Raw genomic sequence first — 24,101 nt, forward strand, 5'->3', positions numbered from 1 at the left:
GTCCAAATGTGGATGACTCACCTGTGTGTGTGTGTGTCAGGTTTGCCCTGGGAGACGCTCGCAGGCCGCTGCACGAGACGGCAGCTCTGGTGGAGGACATTGTGCATACGCAGCTCATCACCATGGTAACGCACTCTTTTATATATACACGCACATGTATATTGGAAGTGTCTTCATTTGTTTCCCATTGTTTCTATTTACTAAGGTTTGTGAAACATTTTTTCTTCAAAAAAAAAAGTCAGACATTTCAAAATGTTTCATTCAGACATGTGGACTCACTGTTGCCCCAAGAGGAACAGAGTGGTACTGCAAGACAAGAGCAGACTGACCTTTTTTTTTTTTTATTTTGCGGGGTTTCAATTGCTACATTTTGACATGATAACAATAGATTGGGATTTTACACATGACTCAAAAGTTTGACTTACTGATCAGCTCCATCAGGCCAGCGAGGGGGCCACACTTCGGGGGTCAAGGGTCATCGCCGTGGAGGACATCCTTTTCCTGATGCGTAGAGACAAGGTCAGCACAGTAGACAATTCATCTTTTTCTGGGGAAATGGATAAAAAAAAGTTTTCTGTTTTGGAGGAAATTTCGGAGGAAAAAAAAAAATATATATATATATTTTTTTTTCTCCAGAAAAAATTGACTGATGAAATTAAGAAAATCATGTGTGATTTTAAATAAATACATAGAAATTGTGAAAATCATTTTATCATGAAAAAAATATTGGAAAAGTATTTTCTCAGACAAAAACATGGAAAAATTGAAATATTTTTCTATTTTTTTTTTTCTGGAAAAAAATCAGTATGAGGAACATATTCCATCAAAATGTGGAAAAAATGTTGAGAAAAAAAAACATTTTCTTAAGAAAAAAAAATCCAGGGAAAAACATTTTCTAAGGGGAAAAAAATCAGGTCAGTGAGGCTGGGGAATCTCCCTAGAAAAAAAAAACTAAATTTCTCAAGGAAAATTTTCAAAGACTAAATACTTTTTACTTCAAGGGAATAAAATGTGATTTATTTTTTTTTCTTGGAAAAAAAATATTGGAAAAGTATTTTCTCAGACAAAAATGTGAAAAAAAAATATTGTTCTTTTTTTTATCTGGAAAAAAAAATCAGTATGAGGAACATATTCTCACAAAAATATGTGGAAAAAATGTTGAGGAAAAAAAAACAAATTTCTTGAGAAAAAAATCCTGGGAAAAATATTTTCTAAGGGAAAAAAATAAAATAAAAAATTGTATTTTAAAAACTTGCTTTGCATGATGAGGAAATAAAATGTATTGTATTTTCTTGATTAAAAAAAGTGACAAATGTGTGTGTGCAGAGGAAGGTATCGAGACTGCTGAAGTATCTCCAGTTCCGAGATTACAAGTCGAAGCTGCTGAAGGGTCTGGACGACGACGACGCAGTAGAGCAAGGTCGCTCGGGGTTTTTTTTGTTTTTTTGTTTTTCCATGAATGCTCAACGATAATAATTGTACCGATTTGGCGGGCAGGCGCGGGGTCGTCGGGCACGGTCGCCGGGGGCAACCAGCGCCGCCAGCGTCTGGCTCAGGATTACCTGCAGTGGTTGGACCACACCGGCGAGCTGGTGTCGCTGGCCGAGCGCCAGGAGATGGACCCCGTCAAGCAAGAGAGGCTGGAGGTGGTCGCCGTGGCGACGCGCTCTCAACATCATGTCTTGCTTACGGTTCGGATTCTAATGGCGATTGTTTGTGGGATTGCAGCGTTTGGAGCGTCACAGCAGAGCCATGGACCAGACGCAGTACGCAGAATTCTGCGAGAGTCGACAGCTCAGCTTTGGTAAACTTGCAACCGCTTCACATATTTCATATTCAAGACGTGATTTCATTCATGTAATCCAATTTTTTTTTTTAAACAAGAAAAAACAATTTTATTATTAAAAATAACTTTTTTTTTCTTAGTTTTTAAAAAAAACGGCTTTTTCAGAGGCAAAAAAAGTTATTTTTAATAATAAAATAACTTTTTTCTTCTTTTTTTTTTTTTAAAAAAAAGGCTTTTTTTCAGAGGCAAAAAATCTAATTGCATCCAGATTTTTTCTTGTCATCATGCAATCCAATAATGACAAAAAACATTTCTGGATACAATCAGATTTTTTGCCTCTGAAAAAGCCTTTTTTTTTTATAAGAAAAAGTTATTTTAATAATAATAATAATAATAATAATATTAAAAGTCAGTCAACAAAACATACACATAAATCACAAAATAATGGCTCTGACTTATCAAGAAAAAAGTCCCCCCCCCCAACAAAAACAAATAGATGTATTAATTGAATATAATACATACAGTTCTTATATTAGTCTTTTATTCTCCTAATGAATAAATAAATAAATAAATAAATAAATAAATAATACAATAAAATAAGATAAAAAATATAGTAGTAGTCATAATAATAATAATAATAATAAAAAGGGAAGAAGAAAAAGAATGAAAATTCGAGTTTTTTTGTTAGTTTTTTTAAAAGAGTCACATTGAACTGGATAAAAAAAATGCTGATAGAGGGGAAAAAATGTATACTAGTTAGTATTCTATGTGTATAAATTTGTTTAATTCTCATAATATTAAGACTTCTGAAAATAATATTTTCCATAATTCCATGTAATATTATTTGCCATGTACCCGTTTGTGTGCGTGCGCAGCCAAGAAAGCGTCCAAGTTCCGCGACTGGTTGGACTGCAGCAGCCTGGAGCTCAAACCCAACGGCGTTGCCATGGAGATCCTGTCCTACCTGGCCTATGAGACCGTCGCCCAGGTAACCGCATCATCCAAACATACCTTGACATTTTTTCCCCCAAAATGTCCTCCTGGTTGCAGATTGTGGACTTGTCTCTGCTGGTCAAGCAGGAAACGGTTCCGAAGACCAACGCCGTCACTCACGTCATCTCGGCCAGCCACATAAACTACAACACGCATGTTGAGGTGCGCGCACGCATGTACACGCATGCGCAAAATGTCATGCCTCTTTTTCTCCACTTTATGATTTGTGTTTTTCTGAGGCAAACTCTACTTGTTGTCCGGCAGGTCAAGAAAGAATCGGACTCCCCCGAGGCCACGCCTCCATCCACTCCTGGCTCCTCCCACTCATCCAAGCCCCTCCTCCAAGGCAACGGAAGCCTGGACGGGCGAGCGCGGCAAAGGAAGCGCAAAAAGGTCACAAACAACCAAGAGAAATATATCCAAAGTTATACTATATGAGAATACTCTCAAATGTTTATTTGGTTCATTTTTTTTTTTTTTTTTTCAATCAAACTTGGATTTTCAATCAAAAACTAGTTTTGAGAAAAACATTTAAACTAAAATCTTAAGGCACTTTTTTTTTTCTTTAACGACCATGTATAGTAAGGAGTTTATTTTATTATTATTTTTTTTTATTTTTAAATAGACAATGTACAGTAAGGAGTTTTTTTTTAAATGACCATGTATAGTAAGGAGTTTATTTTTATTTTATATTTATTTATTTATTTTTTCTTTTTAAATAGACCATGTACAGTAAGGAGTTTTTTTTTACCATGTATGGTATTTATTTTTTTATTTTTTTAAGACCATGTATAGTAAGGCTTTCTTGAAAAAAAAAAAAAAAAAAAAAGACCATGTATAGTAAGGCATTTTTTTCTCTCCCAAAAACGACCAAGGCTTTCTTTAAAAAAAAAAAACTCACAAAAAAAAAACGCCCATGTATAGTAAGGCATTTTTTTCTCTCCCAAAAATGACCATGTATAGTAAGGCATTTTTTTCTCTCCCAAAAACGACCAAGGCTTTCTTTAAAAAAAAAAAAAACTCACAAAAAAAAACGCCCATGTATAGTAAGGCATTTTTTTCTCTCCCAAAAACGACCATGTATAGTAAGGCTTTCTTTAAAAAAAAAAAACCGCACAAAAAAAAAACGCCCATGTATAGTAAGGCATTTTTTTCTCTCCCAAAAATGACCATGTATAGTAAGGCATTTTTTTCTCTCCCAAAAACGACCATGTATAGTAAGGCTTTCTTTAAAAAAAAAAAAAAAACGCACAAAAAAAAAAAAAACGACCATGTATAGTAAGGCATTTTTTTTTATTAGTAAAAACATGACCATATATAGTAAGGATTAAAAAAAAAAACACACACACAAAAAAAACGACCATGTATAGTAAGGCATTTTTTTTCTCCCCAAAAAAAACGACCATGTATAGTAAGGCATTTTTTTCTCCCCCCCCCCAAAAAACCGACCATATATAGTAAGGCTTTCTTGAAAAAAAAAAAAAAAAAAAAAGACCCATGTATAGTAAGGCATTTTTTTCTCTCCCAAAAACGACCATGTATAGTAAGGCTTTTTTTTTTTCTCCGAAAAAAAAACGACCATATATAGTAAGGCATTTTTTTATTAGTAAAAACATGACCATATATAGTTAGGATTAAAAAAAAAGAAAAACACACACCAAAAAAACGACCATGTATAGTAAGGCATTTAAAAAAAAAAAAAAAAAAAAAAAAAAAAAACGACCATGTATAGTAAGGTTTTTTTTTTTTTTTAAGGACCATGTATATAGTATATATTTTTTTTAACTACCATGTATAAGTAAGGAGTTTATTTTTTATTTATTTATTTTGTATTTTTAAATAGACCATGTACAGTTAGTTTTTTTTTTTTTAAACGACCATGTATATAGTAAGGCGTTTAAAAAAAGATGACAATGTATCTATCGTAAGGCGTCTTTAAAAAAAAAAAAAAAATGTATAGTCAGGTAAACACCTGACTATACATTTTTTTTTTTTTTTTTTAATAACCACGTATACTAAAGCTTTTTAAAAAAAGATGACAAGGCATTTTTTTTTCCAGACCCCCCTCCCCAAAATAATTTTTAAAAAATCAATTTGTAGCTCCCCAACATGTATTTATTCATAAGACTTTCAGAATGTGTACAAAAAAACAAACAATGGCTTGATTGTGACAAGACGTTTTTGCAATCGTGTTGTTGTTGCAGAGCAGTCCTGCGACTGCGGAACCTCCGAGCGGCGCCATCCAGCTGTGTCACATCCGCGAGGCCATCAGAAGATACAACTACCCGCACACCGTACGTTCGACATTTGCATTCAAATGGATTTCCGTGACCGCACGTGTCATCAGTTTGTTTTTTGTTTGTTTCCGTCAGAGCGCCTACAGGAGGAGCGGGATGTCTTACCTGGCCTGCTGATCAACACACATGGGAAACCAATTATTTTTCTTTCTACGTTTAGTGGACATCACTCATGGGTACACAATCTGCCGGGGGAAAAACTTTATTGGTCACTAACACAGAAACGAAGAACACAGAGAGCGCCTGGAAGATGCTTGCTCACGTTGATGGCTTTTTATTTTATACACTTTTCATAAAAAAAAAAAGAAAAGAAAAAAAAGATGCGCTAAATGTTGCTCAGATCTTCTGAGCGCTGTTGATCAGGACGTCTCGCTCCGTCACAAGTTCTCCATAGCGCTGCTGGAGTTCCCGCTCTCGATCCATCTGACGCTCCACGTCCTCACGCAACGCCTTCAAACACATCAAACAACATTAAAATCAGAATAAAGGTCTAATTTTTATAAATAAAAAAAAATCTATATATATTGTGTCTGTGTGAGTGACCTCCAGTCGTCTGGGAATGGCCGTGTCTTCTTGTTTCTTCAGCTGACTGAAAGTCTCCAGCTCCGTGGCTGCTTGCTCCACCTGGTGCACAAAATAAGCATTACACTGAAAAATATTTTTTTTGTTTTGTTTTTTCCGAGTCTGACCTGCTCCCACAGTTCGTTGTGCTGCTTGAGGAGGCCGAGCGCTCGGGACTGGAAACCCCCCAGGAGGATCTTCAGCTTCTTCTCCAGTTTGGCCGCCTTGCGCGCCTCCGCCGTCATGTGACCGCGGTTCACCTGCGCGGCAAAAAAGAAAACGCCATCAACAACAAAATACACACACACAAAAAAAAAAAAACTTCCACAAAAGAATGACATGACTTTTTGTTAAAAAGAAAAAGTAGTTATTGAAAACAAAATAAAATACATTAATAATGATAAGACTTATTTTCTGAATTTTTTAAGTCTTTTTTTTTTTTTTTTTTTTTTTTTTTACCAAAATTGAAAACTGTCAGAAAAAAAGGTCTGGTAAAATCAATGAGAATAATCTAAACAAATTTTCTTTCAAATAAGTAGGAAAAATAAATTATGTAAAAATCCGACTTTGAAAATATCCTCACTTAAAAAAATAAATAATTCTAAATAAATGATGAACTTTGGTTTGACTGCCCTTAAAAAAAAAAAAAAGACTTGGAAAAAAAACAGGAAAAAGACTTTTTGGGGGGAAAAAAAAGACAAACTTAAAAAGTCAACAAACATTTTCTTTTGGAAAAAAACAAAAAACATTTCTTTGGGACATTCCTGGAAATATGCCTGGAAATGTATTTCAAGGAAAAAAAAATAAAAATAAAAACTTTCCTCTGGCCCAATAGTCCAAAAAACATTTTCCTTGTTGGGGGAAGAAGAAGAAATAAATTCCCTCAAACACTACTATGGTAGGGGAAAAAAAAAAAAGCTTCCCTAAAAATTATTTTTTTCTTTCCCCCTCACTAAAAAGAACAAAAAAGTGCATGCGTCTTACTTCCAGTTTCTTCTCCATGCTCTCGATTCGTTCCTTCTTGTTGGCCATATTGTATCGGGTGTATCGGTTCTGTCCCGGCAGGTACAACACCTGCAGCAAAAAGACGCGGCAGCGTTTGTTTGGAATTCCAGTCCGGAGGCAAAACGCCAACGCGCAAGACTGGACCTGACCTGGCTGTAGCATTCGTCCCACACTTGGCAGTAGGCCTCCATGCCCAGATCTCCGTGGCCCATGCCCGCCTTCACCACCTCCATCTCGGCCGCCAGGATCGCTTTGGCCTGCGCGCACAAAAACACTCACTTTTAATGGTTGCTGCTTTTTAAACTCATTCACTGCCACTGACGGTTATAGACGTCAAAGATCCAATTTGAACTGGTTGAAAGTTGATGAGCTTTTTCAATTTGCTTTTTTTTATGTTTGTTTTTTTGTTTTTTTTTGTTTTTTTACTTCTGAGCTTTAAAGGCTTTTGTTTGTTCCAAAAATGTCATGCAATTTTTTTTAAAAATGACCACGTATAGTAAGTGTTTTTTTAAAAACCATATATAGTAAGGTGGTTTTTTTTGTTTGTTTCTTAAATGACCATGAATCGTACGGCATTTAAAAAAAAAAAAAAAAATTTTTAAAAATGACCATGTATAGTCAGGCTTTTTTTTTTTTTTTTTTTAAACACTGTTTATTAAGTTGTTTAAGTAAAAACTTAGTTTTGTAAGTTTTGTAAGGCTGATTTTTGTATTGTTGCAAATGACCATGCATCGTAAGGTTCTTTCTTTTTTTTTTTTTTTTTTTTAAACACTGTTTATTAAGTTGTTTAAGTAAAAACTTATTGTAAAGCTTTTATTTACATTTTTTTTAATGACCATATATATAGTAAGGTGTTTTTTTTTTTATGATTATGTATAGTAAGGCATTTGTAAAAAGATGACCATGTATTGTGAAGTTTTTTTTTTTGTTTTTTTAAATGACTATTTTTAGTAAGGCCTTAAAAAAAACAAATTTTTAAATGACCATATATAGTCAGGCTTTTTTTTTTTTTTTTTTTTTTTTTTTAAACAACCATGTATAGTAAGGCTGATTTTTTTGTTGGTGTAAATGACTAAGCATAGTAAGGTGTTTTTTTTGTTTTGTTTTGTTTTTTTAACTACCGTATGTTTATTACGTTAAAACGGCCATTTATAGTAAAATTTTTATTTACATTTTTTTTTAAATGACCATGTCAGGCATTTTTCTTTTTAAACAACCGTGTACAGTAAGGCTGATATTTTGTGGTTGTAAATGTTTGTTTTTGTTTTTAAACGATGTTTATAAGTAAAGCTTTTAGTTACATTTTTTTTTTTTTAAATGACCATGCATAGTAAGGTGTTTTTGTTTTGTTTTTTAAACGTTTTGTTTACTACCTTAGAACGACTTTTTATAGTAAAGCTTTTATTTACATTTTTTTTGTATAGTAAGGCATTTGTTTGTTTTTTTAAACGATCATGCACTTAGTAGTTTTATTTTATAGTTTCCTGACTCACTTTGAAAGATTTTTGCTGAAGTTCAACTTAAAACACGTCACTTGAACGAAGCCCAATTAACGGTGGAAATGACGTATTATGTATGTAATTGATGGTTTATGCCGGCGCAAAGAGGCGAGCGGCGGTCGACCTTGTCCACGTCGTCGGCGGCGACGGCCTGGTAGGCGTGCGCGTCCAGGTATGCGATGTGCAGGGCGTTGTTGGAGGCGGAGGCGGAGGCGGGGCCGCGGGCTTTGGCGCGCTGCAGCTGGCCGGCGGCCAGCGGATGGTGGAGGCAGTCGTAGTGCATCATGGTGATCATCTCCCGCTTGACCAGCTCGTCCGCCACCTGCAGGTCGCTCGCCGCCTCCATGGGCGGACGCAGCACCGTCTCGTTCACCTGAACAGGTTACGGTGAACAGCAAGTTAGTACGTTAAAAAAAAAGAAGAAGATTTTTTTGGGTGGATTCTGTTGTGGAGTTGTGTGTACAGGGGAAAAAAAAAAAAAAAAAAAAGTGGGGGCAGTGCGCAACCCCATTCAACACATTAAGCTTGGAGACAATGCTAAAGTTAGCACGCTAATAGTATGAGGTCAAATTTTCTTTATAAAACTTATAACTTAACTTTTTGATGTGCAAAATAAAATTGAAAATAAAGTCATCTAAAAAAATTAAAATATATGTACGAATTTGTACAGTTCAAATTTCTGTCAAATTTTCATTGAAAAATGTGTAAATTGTTTTTTTGGTATGATAAGTGAAAATTAAAAGTGATTGTGTAACAATTTTTTTTTTCTCACAATTCTAATAAGAAAAAAAAGTTTTGAAACTGCTTCTATAAAAAAGCTGAACTGAAAATAAGTGTAGTCTTGTAATAAATAAATTTATGAGGAATTGTCAACAACAATTTCTCATTTACCATAACTTAAAATTTTTACCGTTACAATTTTAATTACACATATATGACATTTGTAATGTACGTGTATAAAGAAGGACAATTAAAAAAAAAAAAAACTTATAAAAATTGAATTCCTTCACAATTCTATATATATATTTTTTAAATGCAAGCTGGGTTTAATTTGAGACTGGAACAGACTTTTGAGGTTGTGAGGCCGCCATATTGCTCCTCCCGAGAAACATTTACAGTATCAAAATTGGACAACATTTGAGACAGTACTTCATAGGAAAAAACATGCATAAATTATATGCTTAATATTGTTCTTGTTAATTTTTATTTAACTTGTTAAAAAATAGTGACCGCCTTATTCTAACTGCCTCCGAGCTGTATATGTCTCATTTGTACGTTTAGCTGATACAGTCGTCTGCTCGCGAGGTGGGAGTAACAAGATGGCCGCCCTGTGACTTCAACTGGCGCGTATGGTCTATCGGCTATCCAGTCACGTATACAGGTCAGCGGTGCGTGCGTGCGTTACCTCGGTGGGTCTGGGCAGGTTCCTTTGCACGGCAACGTGTCGCAGCTTGAGCTCCTTCTCCCTCTCTGCGTCGCGTTGAGCCTGAAAGACGCAAACATTTGTGGCGAAGCAGAAACGCGACGTAAACAAAAACGTTGGTGCATCTGAAATGACCGACCTGCTTGCGCGCATCCACGTCGGCGGTGTCCTCCACGTAGCCGACCTCCATCTCCGTCTCTTCCAGTTCCTTCTCGGCGTTTTCGGGCAGGACGATCTCAAAGTCGTTTTTGGGCACCGGAAGTGACATCAGGCCCTGGCGCAGCTGCTGCAGACTTTCTCGTTGCTGTCCACAAGCGCAAACAAGTCACGCAGCAGCAGCCACAAAATTGATACAAATGTTTTTTGGGAAAAACTTATATGATCCCTCCAAAAATGACAATTTTACTCCATCCTCTTCAAATGTTGTAAAATGACAAAAACAGAAAAACAGTGTTGATATGATTAAAAAATTACTTTTGAGACCAAAAAAATATTAAAAAAATTACTTTTGAGACCAAAAATGGAAAAAAAATATATAAAAAATTACTTTTGAGACCAAAAATGGGAAAAGATAATAAAAAAAATACTTTTGAGACCAAAAATGGAAAAAAATAATTAAAAAAAATTACTTTTGAGACCAAAAATGAAAAAAAATAATACTTTTGAGACCAGACCAAAAATGAAAAAATAAAAAATAAAATTACTTTTGATACCAAAAAAGAAAAAAAGAAATTACTTTTGAGACCAAAAATGAGGGAATAAAAAAATAAAAACGCACTTTTGAAAAAAGTAAAAAAAAAATAATAATTTAAAAAAAATCTGACGTTTTAAATGGAAACAAAATTAAAAAAAAAATAAAATCAACAAATACAAATAAGTATATTTACCTTCAAAACTGGAGCGCAGTTGTAATAACTTTGGACGATCAAGTGGTAATTATTCGTCGTCCATTCCGTTACAAAGCCGTCAAAATTTTCAACATCCTTATTGTCTACAAACATATTTCTTATTAATATGCCACTGTCGACTCGTTAAACCGACTTGAACTCATCCTGCACCGTCGTCAATCTCGTCATTTATTTCATAACTCCCACATCAACCATAAATGCTCCAAAAAAAAAAAAAAATCCGGGACATGTCACGAGGCGCACGTCACCCTCTCGCGTTTATTCGGACGCATTTCACGGCCTTAATGGGTTAAAAATTACTCAAGAAATTAGATTTTTTTTTTTCCTCAAAAAATAACATTAAAAGTAACATGTACTTAAAAAAGAAAAGAAAAAGTCTTTTCCCTGCACTTGCCAGATGTTTTGCGAAGGTGGGGTCGGCCAGCTGCTCCTCCGTGTTGATGTTGAGTTTGTCCCTTAGCGGCGTGCGTCCGGGGGTCAGACCGGGCGTGGTCGGCCCGCGCGGGGTCAACGCCCCGGCCGCTTGCGGGGTCATGCCCTCCGACCCTTGGCTCTGCCCGGGAGTTCTGCGGACGCCGACGACGACGACGACAAACGTTACTGGGGCAAGACGTGCGGGACGTGAGGCGCACTTGCCGGCGGTTACCTGAAGGGGGTGCTGAGCACGGTGTTGGGGGTCTGCACCTGCTGCGGCTGCGGCGTCACGCCGCTGAAGTCGCTCTCGTGCAGCGGCGTGTTCAGGCCGCCCTTCAGCGGCGTGTCGATGTTGGTCAGCGCCATCAGATTTTGAGCTTCCTGGCGGGGGAAGGAAACCACAAATGTTTACAGATGACATCAAATGGGATTTCAGATTAAGAATCGCGTTTCAAGTCTTGTTCAAGGTTTCGATTCAGTAATATTAGGATGCCAAATTTGGGGTTTAAAAATTCATGTTGTGAATTAGGGTTAGGGTTTCAAACCAAACAGTGTTTCAATGCAAGAAGGTTTCAAATTCAAGTTTCACAAACAAGAATTAAGGTTAGTTGGGATTTCAAGTTTAGGTTAGGATTCCAATTAGGGCTTTGAGCCTAATCCAAGTCGTCACACAAGGTTTGATTTAAAAAAAAAATATATATATATATATATATATTATTTTTTTTAAGGTTTGAAACATTAACTCATTCAAACCCAAAAACGTAAAAATATTTTTTTTTAATACTTTGTCCTTCCCTACCAAAAACGTATTTACACGAATTTTATGTTGTTTTCTATGCTAGAGCACACAGAAGGCTTTGATGCAGCTTCTGACCTGAAGAGGTCGCTTAAAGCAATGACCAAAAAAAAAACAAAAGCCAGCGATGCCAGCAGAGTATAAGAGATCAACCAGGGCTTAGTTTAAAAAAAAAGAAGCTCTTTTTCCCCAGTGTTTTCAACAGGTTTGTGAATAATGATGAAACTTAGCTATATTCTAATGCTAGTTGCTGCAAAACAGAGACTTTTTTTTTTTTTTGCAAGGCTTATGGTTTCAAATTAGTTTCAAGTCTGGACTAGTGTTTCAGACCAAGATCATGGTTTCAAATGATGGTTTTAAGGCTGCCATAGAATTTGAAAATAGGGTTTTGAAGTCCGAGTTCAGGTTTCAAACAACAGTTGGGTTTTCAAATGAGGGTTTGAAGCTTGGGTTATGTTTTCAAATCAGGGTTGTGGTTATATGTCGTTTCAAATCGGAAGTTTGGAATGAGGCGTTGAAGTTGCGGTTTTTAGTGTTTGGAACCGAGCTGACCTGCATGATCCTGTCCTGAGCGGCGGGCGTGCGCGGCGTGCGCAGTCCGGCGCTCATGTTGTTGGTGATGCTGTACTCGGACAGCAACGTGGAGGAGGCGCCGTTGGCGCTCTCGCTCTCCTCGGCCGCCTGGCGGGCCACCTCGCTGGCCACGCCCATCTTCACCACCTCCTCCAGTTCGGCATCGCTGATCTGCCGGGAGACGGCGCCCGCATCGTCAAGCGTTGCCGCGTCTCGAATTCGCGCGCGCGCGAGCCCAAATCAAACTGTTGTCACCTGCGGCGCGGGCAGGACCAGCTTGGAGCGCTTCTTGGTGAACTCGGCCACGCCGCTGGTCTGCAAGATGGCGGACGGCAGGTCGCTCTCTTTCTTCTTCTTGATCTTCTGCTTGTCCTTCTTCCGGTCTCGGTCCTCGCGCTCGCTGCCGAGAGACGGCAAACGCGCGGCGTGAGTGAGGCTGGCGCGCTGGCAACGCCTGCTAAGCGCACACGCTCGCCACTAGGGGTGTTAAAAAAAATCGATTCGGCGATATATCGCGATACTACATCGCGCGATTCTCGAATCGATTCAATAATCGGCAGAATCGATTTTTTTTTTTTTTTTTTTTTTTTTAGGATTCACACCTTGAGCATGGAAGAATGTTATATGAACGGCACATTAAGCCTTAATATTTTTATTTTAATGCTGTTCAAATGTGAAACAGATTGCAAACTGTTTGTGTACAGTGGCTCACGGTTATAAGCCTCAAGTTTTAGATAAATATATTCATACAAATCTTACAGTGTACATGTACAAATTTACTGATAGTATTTTCTAAATTTGAATGGAAAAAAATCGCAACAATCGACTTATAAATTCGTATCGGGATTAATCGGTATCGAATCGTGACCATTCGTATCGGGATTAATCGGTATCGAATCGAATCGTGACCTGTGAATCGTGATACGAATCGAATCGTCAGGTACTAGGCAATTCACACCCCTACTCGCCACGTTGACTCACTTGCGCAGCTCGCCGTCCAAGTGCTGCTGGCGGAGACGCTTGAAGTTGGGCGCCAGCGGGTCGTAAAGCTCCATGCTGGTGTCGTAGAAGCCCTGGAAGCAGACAAAATGGCCGCTCAGACATTCGGTGGCTATCAGTTTAGGAGTGGGGAATATTTAGGGTTTTAACTGCTAATATAGGCATTTTGAAACATTTTTAGACATTCTACGACAGCAATTTTTTGCTCGTCACGTCGTGGTTTGGCCCCACTCAAACCACCGTCGTAAGAATTCAAACTGATGCAGGAATTACAGCGGCAGGTTTCTTCTCAAAGGGGATCTCGGCGTTGTAGTCCACTCCTCGCTTCTTCTTCCTTTTCTTCCCGATGTGGATGCCGGCCGCTCGCAGCTCTCGGCGCTTCTGCAGCGCCGCCAAACGCCTGCACGAGACGGAACTTACGCAGTGAGTACAGACGGGCGCGAGGAAAAGATCAGGGGGGCGCAATCGCATGCAAAGGCGACCTGGCTTCCTCCAGCTGCTTCTCTCGGGCCTTCCGCTTGGCCTTCTTGCCCTGCGTGTTGGCCAGGCGAGCTCGGGCCTCAGACAGCATCTCCAGTTCATCTGCAAACATTTGGAAAAGGTCCATTACCGACAAGCAAACAACAACGGCACTCAGAAAACACTGAAACTAGGATTAAGAAGGACTTCAAACAAGGGTTACGGATTTAAATTGAGGTTTAAAGAGTGGCTTTGGGTTTCAAGTCATTTAAGAGTCTAGGATTGGGTTTCATTTTTCTTTAAAGACATCACTAATGTTTCAAAACAAGACTCTGGGTTTACCAAAAGTGCTTCAATTCTGCACAAAGATTCAAAGCCGAGTTTTAGGAAGAGGTTAGGGTATCAAATAAGAGTTAAGAATTTTAAATGAGGGTTTAAAGGCAGAGTTCAGGTTTCAGATTATGGCTTGGAGTCTTGGTTATGGTTTTAAATTGAGGTTTAGATGGTGTGGTTTGGCCTCATATACATTTTTTGTTTTTAATTTCCGTCTTTTCAAATTATACCAGAAGCCACAAAGTGCACCAAAATCTTCTCACGACAGGAACTAAACATTGACAAAATGGTTCCTGGTTAGTGTTTGTGTACCTTCGTCCATGTCCACGGGGTCCGGCCTGGCTGGTTTGGTCTCGGGGTTGGGGTCTATCTCCCCCGGCTTCAACTTTCTGGGGTCCTCTCCCACTTCCTCCTCGTTGTCTCTCTGTGCTGCCTTGTCACTAAAAACCACACAGCGAGTAATACCCGTGTCGACATGAGGCGTGCTGGTGTCAAGTGGCATATCGGAGAAGTGCGAGCGTACAGCAGGTATTCGTAGTGCTCCAAGCACTGGGCGGCCGTTCGTCCTATGATGGGGGCGATTGTTCTCCACTGGGTGGGCATCAGCTTGGCCAGGTGAAGAAGTTTCTCCTCCTCTTCTCGGGACCACTCGGTTTTTTTGATGCTGGGGTCCAGCCACTCGTACCTGATGACAAAAACAACAGACAACATGTGATATTAGTATGTGATATTACATCACATACTTAAAAGTGGCGGGAAGGACAAACTCACCATCGGGCTTTGCACTGCTTTGCTGACTTGCGGTGGAGCAATGAGGCAATACGGGACCACTGATTTTTGCCATATTTCATAACCGCTGCCTTGAGGATTTCATCCTGGAATTTGTACATTTGTGAATGGTTAATATGTGCATCAGATTGGGCTCCAAATTAGCATAATTATCCATTTGTGCTAAAAAAAAAAAAAAAAAAAGTGTACATTCTTGAATCTAATCCTATGAGCATTGACATTATCAAGGGGGACCTGTAATATTCGTTCCTGCATCTTTTTAGACACGTTCTCCCTAAAATTAATATTCAATATTTTTAATTTATTTTAACACATTAAAATTGTTTGCTCATTCCTGCTCCACAATGACATGCAACAATAACATTAACCTTATACTTTACTAAATAACAATATAGTGATTGTAGTTATTTGTATATGAATTCAAATATAAGAATATTCCGTGAATCTAGGGTGAAACAAATAAGAATAATGTTTTATAAGACATTGGTCTCCTCAAATTTGTAGCTAGCTTGTAGCTAAGTGGCGCTATTCTGCGTATTTATTCACAGCTAGCGCAGAGTTAGCACGACGCTAACCAAGCTAGCCGTGCCAATGCGTACCTCCGTATTGCGCCAAACGCCTCCTTTGATCATAATCCGCGGCATTTTGGCGGCTTTGTTGTCTTCTTCCTTCCAAAACAACCAAAGTAAGTAAGGAAGCAAAAATATTAAGAAAAAATAAAACCACAGTCCGCAAGGATAGACTGGAAGACGAACTCGCTTGCGACAAACAGGAAACGTGCCACTCTCCTTCTTCGGCTTGGAAAAAGGACAATAATAAGACGCTTCATGGTGCACTACTGCCCCCAGTAGGACAAATGGAAAATGACAACAACAGTCTTGTGGAGTGGGTGGGCAACTTCTAGGCGACAAGAGCCACGTTTTATTTTAGAAAGGGGCGCAAGAGGTTGAAAAAAAAGTTAAAAAGGTTAATGTAAAATATGGGAATAATGTTTTTCAGTAATAAAAATAAATTATTAAATTGTATTATAACAACATTTATTTTTACAGTATTTCTTGTTTTGTTTTTACCAACATTATGCTCTTTATTATTTGAATAAAATATTTTTAACTATGAAAATCACTGGATTTTTATTGCTGGCTATTTTTTTGTGTGTGTGTTATGTACTGACTTGACCAGTCATCCAGTGCATCAATTACAATCAGATTTGACATGGAAATCAAATGAAAAACAACAACACAGTATCTGGCATGATAACGTATTTATTTCAAGATACATTTTGACCCATCGCGCACAAATGAAACCACACTACAGGCATGTGTGCTTTTTTTTTTTTCCCCTCCCCCCCACACGTTAGCACGACACGGAGAACACGTCAACATCCACATGAGCACGGACATGCACAAACCAGGCCCCGGAATGGTCGCTACGAGACACAAGCGGTGAGTGATGATGACGCAACCAAAAATGGAAGACGTGGGGGAGGGGCTAATAGCTAAAATATTAACACTGAGCACCATAAAAAAAAAACAACAATAAATAAATTCCATATGGACAATTAAATATCATCATAAACATATATTGTGTTTTCCTTATAATCTGCTCACTTTCCTCATCAGATACGAAGCACACAATTTCACACAAACTCATTCATACGTTGGCAATGTTACAATATTGTGTGTGTGTGTGAGCAGGGACACGCTGGGGTGGTCTACAGGTGATGTTTAGCTTGTTGGGGGGAATCACATGCAGACTTGATATGTACAAGTTCAGCTGGTGGTGGCCATGAAGCCCCGCCCACGCCACGCCACGTCCCGCCCCCTCCCCCACGTCCCTCGTCCCTCGTCCCGGGCGCTCTATTTCAGGTCGCCGGCGTCGCCCTGGATGGTCTTCTTGATGCGCAGCAGCATGGTGGTGAGCCACTGGTCCAGGCGGGACACCGAGTCAAACTCCTTGACGGCCTCGGTGAACGCTTCGCTGTTCTGCTCCTCGTGGGCCTCCAGGAGTTTCTGTGAGAAAATAAATAAATAAATAAGGCAAAAAAAAAAAAACGTGAGCTCAATTCACATTTCAAGCTGTCGAGCTCTCGTTTTCATTTCAGACACATTTGTGCACCAGAAGGAACTCGATACCCGTCGAATATCATATTAGATACGCACAGGCCAGTTTATTAAGTACACAAGCTTCATGATGTACGACACCACATGTTCACATTCAATTCCATTTTTTCAAATTTATACATCATTAAAGATCATAACATAAAATAGAGTTCATGCACACTTTTGTCAGGTTTGTTTAATTTTATGATAGATTGGTAAAAATCATTTTTACGGTTGTGTATACTAGGGTATATATTTACCAGATAAAAACAATGTAAATCTAAAAAAAAAAAAACCCAAAAAAAAAAACAGCGCTCCCGTAAAAAGTATTTACAATAAAGTAAAAATCATACCAAAAAAAAAAATATATATATATATATATATATATATATATATATATATATATATATATAATGAAAAAATGTATATATAATTAACGGGATTTTTATTTTGTATTTTTTATTTTTCAATGAACGCAGATTTCCATCATGGCAGGTAGATTTTGGAGCGTAACACACCTGCGCTAAACGAAGGAACACTCTAAACATCAATTGATGATATTAATTATTTTGTTTCCATTGAGCTTTTTGTGAAATAAGACCACAGACGAGTAAAATAGCAGACACAAACCGTCACTCACTCACAGTTGTACGTTTATGCTCGTTAAAAAAATGTTTTTTCAAAAAAAAGGTCACCAAATTGGTCTTACCTTTAAGAGTTTGAGCTCTCTTGAATCGGAGAACGCGGGGAACATTTCCTCATACTTCTCGATGGCCAACTGCAAACACGCAGTGAGACGGAAATAAGAAATATTCGGGTAATATTAAAACATAGTTGTGCTGATAGATAGCGTGCTGGTGCGCTTGTCGGTGCGCGACCTTGGCGTTGAGCTCGTCCACGATGAAGTGACACAGCGAAGCCTTGAAGAAATACTCTTTGGCGTTGTACTTCAACAGCGGATTGTCCATGGTGCTCATGGCCACCTGACACACAATGAATGTACAATATCATTCAGACTCTTATTGCAATCTCATTCAAACAAATACAAATAATAATAATAAATATATAATCAGTGACATCATGACTTATGCAAATAAGCCACTGCTCATTTGCCAACTTGCAGGCATCACATCATGCAAAATGATTTGTGAGTTCCCATGATTATGATTCAAGAATGGCTTTCAACACAAAGGGGCGTGGCCAGTAAGTGTTAAAAAAAAAAATCGAGGGTAACCATGTACAGTGCCTAGTGGCAGTTTTCTATACTGCATTCCAAATGATCAAATATATAAATGCTGCTTCTTTTTTTTAAATTTTATTTTCATTTTCAAAAAAGTCGACTGAAATTATGCACTCAGCATAATTTTCAACTGTTAGAGAATAATTTAAACGTTATTAAACAATATATATATATATATATATACCACCCCCCACCCCCGAAAAATACAAAAATAAAATAAAACTTTTTTTCAAATGGACAAAAGATTTAAGAGGTTTAAAAATGTAGCGCTATGAAAACATATAAATCAGGTATAAATATGAATTTATCATATTGGGATTAGATTAATTGTTTACATAGGGTTTTCTTTTATTTATTTTTTTACTTTTTTGCGTAGGCGTTTATAACTTAAATTAATATTTGTAAAGCGCATGTTGTGTTTAATTTTCATTCTTTTTTTTCCCCCCTTTCATTTGCTTCTTCTTTTCTATTTTAATGATATATTATTAAATATAATAACTTACAGTACATTACCATGATGCTGATAATTCTTTACCTTTTGGGCTTTTATTTTCTTTCCTTCACTTTTTTTTTGTAATTTGTATTGCATGTTCGATGTTCGATGAAACCAAGCCGATATTGAACCGATATTTTGGACAGCAACGTTTCAAGATACTTTATAGGTTATAAAGAAGTAGAAATGGTCTTTTTGTTGAATTTCCAAAACATCGGGACAGGTGTGTGTTTTTTTTATTTAAATTTGCAATTTTACATGCATTCTTCAACGACTCCATCTGCATTATGATTCTGACTTTTCTGGCGCTGGCTACCTGTTCATAGATCTCGATGGCCTTCTGGTACTGCTCCAGCTGTGCGCTGTAGTGTCCCACCTTCAGCAGACACTTGTTGGCCGAGCTTGAAAGCACGCAAAAGCGCAACAACAATCACAAAGTCAGGAGCTTTTTTTTTTTTTTTTGGTGCGTCCTGCCCCACAACACAGACGGGGGGAAAAAGTACCTGTTTGACTCCTCCCCTTTGTAGTAGTCTGCCGCCTGCTCGTAGTGGGCGATGGCCTGCGGGGACGCAAAATATGACATAACATGACGCGCGTGTCATATGAATACGGATGGCCGCGTTTGCCGCTTTGACCTTCTCGATGTCGACCAGCTCCGCCTCGTAGATCTCCGCGATGGTGATGTGATGTTTGGCTGCGATGGTGAAGCGACCCTGCAAGATGATTGTCATATTTTATTTGAATGCTAAGAACATGCTAATGCTAATAGCATAATGAAGACAAATGTGCTCTTTGATGCAACTGAGACAACAAAAGTTCGTGAGAATGACATCGATCAAATCAATGTTTTCAACTTGTTAGCTTAATACAATACACATCCAAATCAATGCAAAAAATTCGATTGACTGTAACTTTTTATATGATACCAAATACCAAAATGACAAAAATGTAGAGAAATATTGGGCATATTTAGTAGTAAACTGTACACATGACTCTTTGCTAAAACATGTAGCACATAATAATGAACATTTTGTTATGTCAGGCACATGCTCTAGATCCATTCATTGACATTTATTTTAATAGGTACACAATTACCATATTTAATTTGTCAAATAATAATTATAATAATAATAAATACTTCAAGACTAGCATGAACTAAGGCACTGTTATTACACAAGCCACCTATTCATCCATCCATCCACTAATTTACCATGCACACAATTATCACAATTAATTTGTAAAATAATAATAGTAATAATACATATTTCAAGACTATTATGACCTAATGCACTGTTATTACATAGTAATTACATAGGAACAGCAAGCATAACCCACAAGCCACCTATTCATCCATCCAGCCACTAATTTACCATGCACACAATTACCACAAATTTGTAAAATAATAATAATACATATTTGAAGACTATTATTGCCTAATGCACTGTTATTACATAGTAATTACATAGGAACAGCACGCATAACCCACAATGCACTTATCCAGCCATAATTTCCCATGTATCTATCTGTAACTGTTGTTTTATGACAAAATCGAAAGCCGAAGCCAAAACCTAATCCCCACAAAACTGTAATAGGTACCACCATTTAATTTAGGAAAACTGTTCTGAAGGGTTTATCAATTAGTGTGTGTGAAGGCTTAAATATTTTAAATACTATAGAAATTAAATACTAAAGAAGACTGACTTAAATACGTTACTAAGACAAAATGCAGTGTTATTACATAGTAATAACATAGGAATAGCAAGCATAACCCACAATCCACTCATTCATCTGCACCTGCGGTTTTATGACAATTATTTAATCATTATTGGCCGAATGATAAACAATTAACTGCACGCTATGCGACACATGAACTCACCATGTCGGTGTAGATGTCGATGGCTTGATTTAGACAGTTGATGGCCTCTGCAGGGGAAAAAAACAAAAAAAAAGTGACACGGTACGTCGACACAACGTGGCGGCAGGCCGGCGACGACGATTTCTCACTCACCCTGTGGGTCGGCCTTCTTGTAAGCGTTGCCCGCATCCACGAAGCTGGTGGCCGAGTCGAGTTTGTTTTGAAGCTGCATGTGGAGCCGGGCGGCCTGGCAGAAGGCGTTGCCGGCAGCTAACGCGCAAGACAATTCACATTTCATAGCCGCAACTTCATTTGAGTGCGATAGAACACAAATAGTCGTTGAATGTTCTTCTAATGAAATCCTGCTGAGTCATGCTGCCGAGCTCGCGGGCATGTTTATGTTTCTGTTCCGATGGTTATCGTGGAATCGTGCGAGCGCGTTTGTGTTTTGTTTTTTTTCTCACCGCTCCAGTTCTTTGCCATCTTGAACATGTTGGCCGCTCGAGCGTACATCTCGCAGGCATCCTCCACCTTGTGGTTTCCACTGTAAAACACACACGTACAAAAAAAAAAAAAAATCACAGGTGATATCTTGATTTGCACACAAATGTTGTTTTTTGACTTTCAGCTTCCATTGAGTTTGATGGGGATTGCGACATTACGCTTACAACGGACAAATGTAGACAACTGCACTTGTTTGTTTACATTTAACTGTCCCACACAGGGTTATTATAGTTTTGGAATTTTTCATTAGTTATTTTTTATGGTCGTTTTGATTGTTGTTGTTTTTTTGTTTTTTTTAAATTTAGTTAGATTTAATTAGTTTTGAGGGTGGTTCTGATAGCTTTTATTAGTTTTAGTTATTTAACTCATTTGCTCCCAAAAACATATAAATACGTTCCATTTTAAATAATATTCCACCGTATCAACCCATAAAGAAATGCAGTAGTATAGTTGGTGTTCATCAAAAACAAGGCATCCATTTTATTCCTAAAAAAAGTGCATTTAAAATCATTGTAAGCCGCTGTGATATTTTTAGCAGTTTGACAACAGAACTGCACTTAAAAGAAAAAAAAAAAAAAAAAAAGTGATTGGAAGATAATTGAATTCAAATGTATTAACCATAAACGTAATATGCAAATGTTTACCTAAATTAATAGCTAGCTAATCACACTAGCACGTGAATCACTGGCCCAAATCATGTTAAAGTGCTGTTACAAAATCAATAAACAACAATGCAATGTGCTCGGTAAAAATGTTCTTTATTTTTGTGTGTTTTCAGTCATCCAGGTTAAATGTTGAATATAATCTTCTTGTTTTTGTTGTTGTTGAATTTGTGTTTTGTTTGTTCTCAGTGCAATATTAACTTGGCCAATGATGCTAGCTCGCAAAAGAAAATACGACATGATCTCAGATTGCTCCACCCACTTCCGCTTGCTGCTACGCATGCGCATCTTTTACACCAACAGCAGCGACTTGACTGCGATCGTCTCCCCGCCTCCCCGCGTCTCCAGGCCGGCCTCATCACGCTCCGCGAGACACCCCGCAGAAGAGGATGGATGGGATGAGGAGGGGACGGGGACATTTTTTTTTTTTTGGGAGGGGGTGTTACGCACCACACACAAACACCGGTGGGTGACAGGCCCACGCAACGCGTGTGACGACGTTTGGAAATCGAACGAAGGACACAAAATGCGAAAAGAACGTTCTGGAATGTAATGACGTCACAAACGAACAAACGTGCCGCATAAAGCAAAACAGCTGGCAGGCGTAAACACGCACGCGCACACACGGACACGCGTCAAAACGCGGCCATTTACATTTACCCGAACATTCCGCCGAGAAACGAGCCGGACGCTTTGACCTTCTTGTCGGCTTCGGCCATGAGCTGCATGGCCTCCTTCTCTTTGCCCGTGTTGTCCATGACGTTGGCCGCGGGTGGTTGTGCGCTGGCTGGCTGGCTGGCTGGCGAAGGTGAAGGTGACGCCACGAAAACGGCCCGATGTTCCGCAGTGGAGGCGATGGCGAGCGGGGGCGCAGGCAAGAAGACAGAAGAGCCCGCTGAGGCGAAGGAGGGAGGGAGGCGAGGCGGGGAGGATGGAACAGCCGGCTGGTGCTGAGGCTGACAGCGCTCTTCTTCTACGGCACAAGACACTCGCTATCGCCACCAGCTGGACGAAAGGTGAAGGGCAGGGGCTGTGTGATTTCCGTCAAAAGGCGATTGACATGATTTGTAGCTGTTATTCATGGTTCGTCCCTAATAAAGACTATTTGAATAAAAAAAAAAAACAGTATTCCATTTTGTTAAATACCTCAAATATAAGCTTAAAAAAAAACGTTCAAAGAAAAGGACACGTACAACTAGTTTATGCCGATAATATAATATCAGTGTTATTTTACAGTATTGCACATCGTCCATTATTATTTTTGGGGCTATAATTGCTTAATGTGTTAGTTTATGTCTCTCTCAAATCATTCTCTTATTTAAAAGAATATTCCAAACATCATTTGTTGTTGAACCTTTTAATAATTGTCCAAGTGGTGTTTGAAATACGATCCAGTCAAAGGAAAGAATATTGACAAAGCAAAGCATGCTCAGTTGAATCGCCTGTTCAGTGCAGACAGAAAGGCTTTGAAATAATTAAATATGGAAACATATGAAATAAATGATGAATGTTGCCCACGAGGGAAGAAAAAATTAGCGAGTTCAGAGATGGGCCAATCGTAAAGTTTCCCTGCAAAAAAAAGTTGTTGAATGCAGTTAAGAGCGAGAACACAAACACTATACAAAGAGCTGTTTTTTTTAAAAACAGCCTTACAAAAAAAAAAATCATCATAATAAATAACATTTGTTGGTCCTTATTCACACCATGAAGAGCTTGAGTGACGGCTGTCATTGGGAAATATCATTTGACATCAAAAACAAAAACATCATGCAGAAAGGCAGCAACAAAATCCAACACGGACGCCGCTTGCTACCACTGAGAAGAATCAGATCATTTTCAGTTGTTTTTTTTTTTTTTTTAAAGAAATGACATCATCATTACAAATCCCGTTTGTCTGTATGCAGCAACATGACGGAAATCGACGAGGCTAACAGTCGATGCGACATTGGAAAGTTCCTCCTCATCTCGCGGTTTTTTTTTTTTTAAATACAGCAAATGCGTCGTTAAACTTCATGCAACGAGATGAGAATAATAATAATAATAAAAAAAACATCTGAACATGTGGTGCTTTGCAAACATGACCGATTAGCCAACCTGTGAAAAAAGTCAACCCCGAAAGCTGTTCTTAGATTTGATTTCATCAACTGACAAAAAAAAAAATACAAAGATTCCAAACATGCTTCAACCAGAAGTAGGTTGTTTGGTTGGTGGATAAGTTGAAGTGAACATTTTAGATAGGAAGTTAAGTAACAAAGATAGCTATAGATAAGTAAGTAGGTAGGTCTGTTGGTTGCCAGGTTGTTTGGAACATTGGGGCCTTTTCACGAAAGGTTTGCGTCGCCTTTGCACGGCGCTAACCGTTAAAAATGGCGCGATCCGGGAGCGCCCAATTCGCTAAACACGCGCAGATGGG

General features: G+C 38.3%; 3 protein-coding genes across 6 annotated transcripts in view; 1 reads left to right on the forward strand and 2 right to left on the reverse strand.

Annotated features, from left to right (window-relative positions):
- The window catches only part of supt3h (SPT3 homolog, SAGA and STAGA complex component), a 22,860-nt gene extending 17,280 nt beyond the window's left edge, over positions 1–5,580 (forward strand). For 3 of the 4 annotated variants that reach the window (XM_077494829.1, XM_077494830.1, XM_077494831.1), the window contains 10 exons: positions 41–125; positions 433–519; positions 1,327–1,420; positions 1,498–1,646; positions 1,729–1,804; positions 2,662–2,774; positions 2,837–2,941; positions 3,044–3,172; positions 4,984–5,073; positions 5,152–5,580. In XM_077494829.1, coding sequence (XP_077350955.1) covers positions 41–125; positions 433–519; positions 1,327–1,420; positions 1,498–1,646; positions 1,729–1,804; positions 2,662–2,774; positions 2,837–2,941; positions 3,044–3,172; positions 4,984–5,073; positions 5,152–5,193 — 970 coding nt within the window. In that variant the 3' untranslated portion in view covers positions 5,194–5,580. The remainder of the gene's footprint in view (positions 1–40; positions 126–432; positions 520–1,326; positions 1,421–1,497; positions 1,647–1,728; positions 1,805–2,661; positions 2,775–2,836; positions 2,942–3,043; positions 3,173–4,983; positions 5,074–5,151) is intronic. The other variant, XM_077494828.1, reaches the window with a different exon arrangement.
- Positions 5,263–15,636, reverse strand: cdc5l (CDC5 cell division cycle 5-like (S. pombe)). The gene is made up of 19 exons (XM_077494826.1): positions 15,435–15,636; positions 14,818–14,921; positions 14,570–14,731; positions 14,359–14,486; positions 13,737–13,836; positions 13,528–13,654; positions 13,237–13,328; positions 12,511–12,655; positions 12,235–12,426; positions 11,119–11,267; positions 10,867–11,038; positions 9,704–9,868; positions 9,547–9,627; positions 8,266–8,514; positions 6,792–6,899; positions 6,622–6,711; positions 5,766–5,897; positions 5,620–5,700; positions 5,263–5,526 (listed from the first exon to the last, which is right to left on the reverse strand). The coding sequence occupies exons 1-19, from the start codon at positions 15,477–15,479 to the stop codon at positions 5,413–5,415; spliced, it is 2,436 nt and encodes an 811-aa protein (XP_077350952.1). The 5' UTR covers positions 15,480–15,636; the 3' UTR covers positions 5,263–5,412.
- Positions 15,637–16,079: 443 nt separating this feature from the next.
- On the reverse strand, positions 16,080–22,591 carry napba (N-ethylmaleimide-sensitive factor attachment protein, beta a). Its single transcript, XM_077494737.1, has 10 exons — positions 22,349–22,591; positions 20,987–21,066; positions 20,676–20,792; positions 20,544–20,590; positions 19,303–19,380; positions 19,171–19,226; positions 18,984–19,068; positions 17,813–17,917; positions 17,644–17,712; positions 16,080–16,844 (listed from the first exon to the last, which is right to left on the reverse strand). The coding sequence occupies exons 1-10, from the start codon at positions 22,444–22,446 to the stop codon at positions 16,692–16,694; spliced, it is 888 nt and encodes a 295-aa protein (XP_077350863.1). The 5' UTR covers positions 22,447–22,591; the 3' UTR covers positions 16,080–16,691.
- Positions 22,592–24,101: the final 1,510 nt, after the last annotated feature.

Source organism: Festucalex cinctus, chromosome 14 (assembly GCF_051991245.1).
Source record: "Festucalex cinctus isolate MCC-2025b chromosome 14, RoL_Fcin_1.0, whole genome shotgun sequence".
In the NCBI taxonomy this organism is placed as follows: domain Eukaryota; kingdom Metazoa; phylum Chordata; class Actinopteri; order Syngnathiformes; family Syngnathidae; genus Festucalex; species Festucalex cinctus.